This window comes from Arctopsyche grandis, chromosome 9 (assembly GCF_051622035.1).
Source record: "Arctopsyche grandis isolate Sample6627 chromosome 9, ASM5162203v2, whole genome shotgun sequence".
In the NCBI taxonomy this organism is placed as follows: Eukaryota; Metazoa; Arthropoda; class Insecta; order Trichoptera; family Hydropsychidae; genus Arctopsyche; species Arctopsyche grandis.
In genome coordinates, this window is record NC_135363.1 from 23,139,703 (window position 1) to 23,147,620 (window position 7,918).

General features: G+C 34.1%; 1 protein-coding gene across 1 annotated transcript in view; it reads left to right on the forward strand.

Moving 5' to 3' along the window:
- The window catches only part of LOC143917317 (cytochrome P450 4d2-like), a 45,333-nt gene extending 39,657 nt beyond the window's left edge, over positions 1–5,676 (forward strand). Inside the window, 1 exon segment of the mRNA XM_077438801.1 lies at positions 5,389–5,676. Within this exon segment, the coding sequence (XP_077294927.1) occupies positions 5,389–5,676 (288 nt within the window).
- Positions 5,677–7,918: the final 2,242 nt, after the last annotated feature.

The window sequence follows — 7,918 nt, forward strand, 5'->3', positions numbered from 1 at the left end:
AATTTAGCATCATTTATTTACGAATGGATTATTTAAGAGATTATACCTATAGATTGATTCGCCTTCGATCGTCGGTTTTTGAACGAAACCATATTTCGGTCGCGATTTTTATCCCTTTGACTGCGGAGCCTCGTCGGTTCGTTCTATGAATTATTTATAAGGTTTACGAAACGGAACAATGGGACTGCTAATTTGACATTTGACAACGAGCCACCGTAAGAAGAAAACTCTGGATCCTTTCGCCGATTTCGAAAATTCAAAAGATGACCGTTTAATTCTTCCGTCCCCACATTTGAAGGCAACGTTCGAATTTGGCCTCTTTGAAATGCACGCGAAAGTCGACAACAAATTCAACCTCGTTAAAAGTTATCAAACGGACCGAAAGCGTTTGAATTCTAGCCGAGATTTAGTTGAAAAATCTCTTGAGAATTTCCCGGAAAAATTTCAACTCGAAAAATCTGGATTACCAAGCTTATTTTTCGTTTTATTCATCTCGATATATAAAAGCGATTGCTTTATACACAATATGTTTCCAGAACAATAGTACACGTTAACTCATATCAGATTTTATATTTATAGTAATTTGAAATTATTTAAAAAATTCCTTTAAATTTCAGGTACAATGTACTGTATATAAGTATAGTTTATTTAATACCGGCTACATTTTTACAGCCACTTTTAAAAGCAAACAATTTAAAGCAATTCTGATCTCGCAATAAATCACGACGTGTACTATTTATATGATACTTTGGGAATAGTTATACTATGTCTGAGATACGATCTGATTATACCAATTTTTTTGTGAAAAACCGCTTAAATAATTTTAATTAGTGTGCACATGTAACTTTGCATACGATATCAGATAATTTTTATTGTACCATTGTTACATGAATTGCTACATCTCATTTTTGAGAATTTGTTACATGTACGAGAAAATACGTTTTATTATTTAATGGTCACAGAATACCGAGCCGGAAAGCAGGGACTTAATAAAGCAATTACAGAATAAAAATGTACCAAATGGAAAATTTTAATTTGAAGACGGCAAAAAGTGTATCTTTATTACAATTAACGAAGATTAAATCAATTTGAACGTATTTTATATGGATAAAAATATAATTATGTCCAATTTATAGAGTATGGCTGCGAGAGTAATCATACACATTTAACGTATTATAAACGTTTAAGTTGCGCGGTGAGCCGTAATATTTTGTTTTTGGCGAACCTACAATTTAATGATTTCGATTATAAATAGCTTATTTACCCAAATTTTTTTTTTATATAAACATCATAATTGGAATTTTACAATTAAATTAAGTTAGGGAGATGTTCGATAGGTAGTATCCTAACTCTAATCGATGCAAAGATGATTAGAATGATAACAAACTAAATAAAATCTTAAGAAAATATATTTTGCATACAGGACCGTAGCGTAAGGGGTTGGGGGGGGGGGGGGGGCAGATGATCCCGGCCGTAAAGTTGAGGGGGGGGGGCAAAGCACGGTTGATATTATATGATTTTTGTTGATGATCTCGACTATTTTCTGAAATTTTACAATGAATGTGTATCTTAAATAAAAACGAGCGTTACAAAGGGAGGCATTCATCCTTTCTATGTATGCACATATTTACGAATATGACAATATTCTCCTTTTACTTGAATTTATTATTTTGAATTTTATTGTATTTGCTGCTCGTATTACATGAGAAAACAGTAATTTTGATATCTTACACAATTAACCTCTTCGAAAATCGTGAATACAAAATAGATAAATAAAGAGTAGGGGGGGGGGGCTCTGCGGCTCTGCGTTCATACATACATTCACATGTCATCATCATCATCATCATTTACAGCCACTTGCCATCTACTTCTGGATGAATGCCTCTTCACCACGATTCCATTCGTCTCTGTTATGGACAACTCTCAACCATTTCATCCCACACGTTTATTTAAAAATTTCATTCACCTATCTATCCGTGGCCTTCATTGCAATATTTTAGTCTCTTAGGTACCATTCAATCACTTATTTTTCTAGCTACATGACCCACCCATTGCCATTTCAATCTCTTCTCTCTTTCCAATATACATATGTATATCCACTAACCTTGCCACACTTCTCACCCATTATGTCTTCATCATCTACAGCCACTCTCCATCCTATATCATCATCATTTACAGCCGCTCACCATCCACTGCTGGATGAAAGCCTTTCCAACACGCTTCCACTCGTCTGTTCTGCGCAATTCTCATTCATCTCACCCCACACATGTTCTTAATTTTGTCTACCCATCTTCCGTGCCGTCTTCATTTAACCCTTTTACATTTTCTCTGGTACCATTCTAGCACTTCTTTTGTCCACCTTTCGTCCATTCTTCCAGCTACGTGGCCCGCACATTGCCATTTAAATCTATATGCACTATGTCCACTACCATTGCCATATTTATCACCATTAGCCGTTATATTTAAATGTGGTGGACGTCCTATTTACAGTTCCAAAAACATTATTTATATTTGACAAACTATTATCACTTTTTCAGTATGTCCAAAATCTCCGAAAAGCAGAATATATGTAAGTATTACCGGCCACAAATATTTTGAAATATTGATAGACGCAAAACATAATATTTATTTATCTTACTATATACATAGTTAAAAAATAGTCTGTGATAATGCGCATGCTCGATCTGTTAACTAATAGTTCTCTAACACTTTTCATTAAGTGTACGAATGCGTGCACCAAGCCACAAGTTTTCAAATTGGAATCCTAGCATATGCATAACACGGGGTTTTTTATTATTTTTTTTTTTTTTTGGGAATTTTTATTTATTGATTTATCAACAGGTTGGTTTGTTCGGATTTAGCACGACCGTGAACGCTATGATCATATATGTATGTATGTATATATGTACATATTATGTTTAATGAACGCTTCTTTGTGCAAGAAATATATAGTATATGTAATTATAAAGAAATTAAAATAATTTCATTCAAATGTTGCCTATTATAAATTTGACCACGTACAATCGCCAAAAAAGTTTAATCAAATCTTGAAAATGGAAATTTTTCAAAAGTGTCGTACGCTTTCTTTGTTTCGATCGTCGTCGTCACGAACGGTGGTTTCCGAGCGGAAAAAATAAAATAAAAAGAAGACTTTATCCGTGGACTGTTGTCCAAAATCGGTCAAGTGTTAAGATGAGCCGAAAAAGACGAGATATTCGCTGACAGGTTCGCGAGCGTTTCTCGACAATGAGCCAGATCTGTGATTGATTGCGAAATGGGAATCCATTGTTACGCCATTTCCTACGAACGGCGCTAATTTCTCCATTTGTCTGGCATACGCAAGTTGAGAACCACTCAAATACGAAAAAAATATATATAGATATACATACATACATAAATATTCTAAAATTGTTTTAATACAATAAGCGCCTGATACGATGGAGCTTAGTTTGATTTAAACGAAGAGAAAATATAGAAAGGTGTTGAAAAGAATGAAATTTTGTGCTCGACAAAAAGCAATCATACATATTGTATTTGTCTCTCGATATGTCTCATAGCGATATGTACAAGTAGCGTTTAAATCTACAGCAACGACAAACTTTACAGTCAGATACTAAATTGTCTGCAAGCAAATCTCTACATGAATGGCCACCTTTATTTTACAAAACTGTGTTGTCCACATTGTGCATGATTGGTCCACACCGTACGAATCACATCCAATCTTTCAGATGCATATGAATGGAAAATACCACCTACGCAACCTCTCGCACTTACGATGATAAAAGTGTACCCTCAACGTTGATTGATCAACTTTTATTGTGTCGACAATAAAAAAATTGAGCGTTTCCCAAGAACTTCGGAGGAGCTTTTAGTAGATTTTTATTTATCGTCGCGGGTCACTATCGCCGCACAGCATCTAGTACGGCAGGTTACTCAACAATGGTGATATTTTATTTTATTTATTCTTTTTCTCAACGTCCACGATTATGCTTATGAAAATCGAAAGAGGCCATTTCTCAAACGGACGATAAGGCACCGCGGCAATATTGTGACATTTTTCCTATCGGCCGTAGGATTAAACGGCTTATAAAATTTACATCAAAATGGTGACCCGTCTCGCATAGTTATGCCACCGTGTCTCTTTCGCGGGTCATCGTGAATGAATATTGAAGTTTTTCTTCTTTTTTTGTGAAGTGGCGTTAATTTCGTATGTAAAGCGTATGTAAATTCGAAAGACAAACGAAAGCTCAAAGGCGACGAGACGTGAAAATCGTCACTTGATTACGGAGCTTAAGTAAACCAAGGACTCTCGAGTTTCAACCGAAATTGAGACCTTTAAGAAAAACAAATTTTGAAAGTTAGTTTAACGATTCAAATAAGTAATTACATGTACTAATGGAACTGAATCGGTTTTTTTTATTTAATTGGTGATTTGAGCCGTAATATTTGATAGTGGCAGAAGCCCAATTTTCAGTACCAAAAACACTATTTCTGTTTGACTTACATACTTCACAAGTTGTCATCACTTTTAAATCAATATTGTCAGAATCTCGGAAAAGCAGAATAAACGGCCACCAGTATTTTTTAAATTTATTAAACACAAACATTATATTTAATATTTTGCGAATTATTTCTCGAAATGAAGAAAAGTGGACTTTTGCCATTTCCAATTATAACGGCTCATATGGTCTTTCTAATACACATGTATTACTACAGTGACGACGACAAAATATACATTTTATTTCAATGAACACCACAGGAAACCAACGGTTAAAATATAAATAAGGAAATAAAGAGACAGCTTCTTTTGAAAATGTAGAATTATTAATTTAAATAAAACAAGGTGAAGATAATCTCTAATGACTTTATCGTCGTGCCAGGTGGTGTGGAGGAAATAGATGTGTCGAATTAAGAGATTTTTCAAAATAAATGACCCTACAGTCATGTATATTTTATAGCAAAAACTTTATGAAAGACAAATCTTCACATTCATAAATTCTGACATATTGAACCGACCGAAATAGTAGACGGTATAAACATTGTTTTAGGCACTTAGTGGGCTGGCAACTAACAAAAGTAGATATTGATGGCTTGGTGCACAGATATTGTATGTCCATTTTTTAATTTGTATCGAAATTTAAGTTTGTAGATGCTGAAATAATTCAGGTTTTTCCTTTCAAGGTATTCATGTGGTATAATATCTGTGCACCAAGTCTTAAATTTTGTTTTATATTTATTTTTATACCAATATTAACAAAGCAATATCAATTTATAGTTAAAATAATAATTTAAAATGATCTTTTTATTTTAATAATCATAATTAATAACCATTCGTCATCCACTGCCGATAAGAAATAAATTAAAGCAATTAATGTCTGTTCGACCAAGCGTCCCAACGTCCATCGGCCCAACCTCTATCAGCTCAACGTCCGTCAGCCCAACGTCCGTCAGCCCAACGTCCATCAGCCCAACGTTCATCAGCCCAACGCCCGTCAGACCAACGTCCGTCAGCCCAACGTCCGTCAGCCCAACGCCCGTCAGCCCAACGTCCGTCAGACCAACGTCCGTCAGCCCAACGTCCGTCAGCCCAACGTCCGTCAGCCCAACGTTCGTCGGCATAGGTTGCCTTTCAAGACACAAAACAGCTCTACCTATACAGAAAACGTTGAAGGGTAATAATCAGGATCCACTACAATCATCTTCAGTTTAAAATAATATTAATATGTATATAAAAATTAAATTTATATAAAAAAAACATAATTGAGAAATTACCAATTCTCTCCGTAAACTTTGATCATGAGTATGGAAAAGTGCTCAATCTGCCATAACGAGAGGGGGGCGGGGAAAAGGGAAAAACGATCAGAACTGTGTGGACGATAGACGTCACCGTGAACGAAGATGCAGTATTTTCAAACTTGTCTTTTACGATTATTTTTCACCATCGTAATGGCGGACGTCATTTCCACTTATATTGATGACCAAACCGAGCAAAATGGCAAAGTTTGAAAACGATCGGATATGAACCCAAACTTCGTCACACGACAAAATCGTTTTTGAACCAAGAAGAGGTAAGTAATAATAAAAATACGAAATTTACATACAAAAATATATTGCCATAACTTATTCAATAATTTTTTGTACCCATTAATATTACAAATATTATTATGTATTCATTAGGGCGACATTCAACCACTCATACGCACATAAATATACCTATTGGTCATTCGAATCATGCATACCATCTCGCCGGGGATAGATTAAGAAGATGGAACGATTGGCTACCGTATCGACGAGATACGATCATCTTCCAAGTCCGAGGACACAAAACCCACAGAAAGGCCGAAACAACACCGCGATCATTCCTCATGCGGTGTTGTTGGAGTTATCAGTGCGACGCCATCAAACCCGGTGGGTGTCTCACGGCTGCTTGCTACGCAAGACATCGCTAAATTAATGTATTATATTATACATTTATATCTGTATGTATGCATATATTTTTCCGTAAAGTCGCATATTGTTCGTCGTTCGATAGACAGGTCCAATTCAACATTGGAAAGGCAGGGTGTAAATTATTTAGTCGTGTGACGTTCGTTGTCTTTCGTGCATATTTATCGCAGTTAGTTATGTATGTAGTTGGTAGCTGAATTCGAATTTATGTTAATCTGATTTCCTTTCGGCTTGATACATACGATACTATATCAAATGATGTTATGACTGGTAATAGAGGTCAGTGGAATTGAAAATTACTTTTAAGTGACAGGTTCCGTTGAGGACGTATTTTTACTTTATTTATAATTAAATTTCAGAATGTTTTGATGGCAGCGTTGTTTGTTTGGAATGGAGTTTTATAGGCATACCTAATTGATTTCAAAAATAGCATATTCATAGAAGGATGTGGAATTTGCTATAAAAGGAAATTAATGGAGTCTATTTTGACAATTTTACTAATTTATAGATGAAAAATTCAATTTGTATTGAACTGCTATGCGTTTATTTATTATATATTATATTAGAAGCTATTTCAAACTTCATATTTGCTTAAGTAAGTGTGAATAATTTGATTTATTTGCTCATTAAAATTTCTAATAAATTGATTACATCGATACATCACAATCGAATAACATTTTTCTGTATTTAAATACGACAAAACCTTATAAGACCAAATTTATTTTTGAATAATATCCTTAACCGACGAACAAATTGTTGTCTATTCATAATTTGTAGTCATTTATTTGAAATCCGTGTCAATTAAATTCTTTATTTCAATTATTTGATTTAAGAAATATTGTAGAATTTGATTTGAGGTGCGAAGAGACACCTCTGTGAGGAACAGTACATATGCGTTCATTAAAATTTTTAGAGTTAAGTAATTAAGATGTATTTTTTAAATTATCTTGATAGCTAAAATAATATATAAATAAATAAAATAAGAAATAGCCAAATTTTATACAGGAAAACTATTGGCACGTGAGAAAACAGTTTGAAATTACAGCTAGTGAACTTAAAATTAGTTTAAGATAAAATATTTTTAAAATATTACTACTATCCTAGAGGGAGATGTAATATAATCAGGTGCGGCTCGTGCATAGGAACTGCGGCGCTGCAGTACCCCCGAAAAATTACAAAAAAAAATTACAAACGCTTTTACAACTTGTATTTAGATATATTTGACATACTCATTAATAATGATAATGTCAAATATCTAATCATTCTTATTTAAATTATATTCACAAGTTGTAAATGTATACAAATGTGATTTTTTGTATTTTTTCTGGGGGTGCTGCAGCGCCGCAGTTCCTATGCACGAGCCGCGCCTGAATATAATATATGTATGTTGTATAAATTTGAGCAATAAATACTTATTTTTTTACCAAATTAACAGACATATCTACGTATAATCGTTTAAATACGTTCAGGA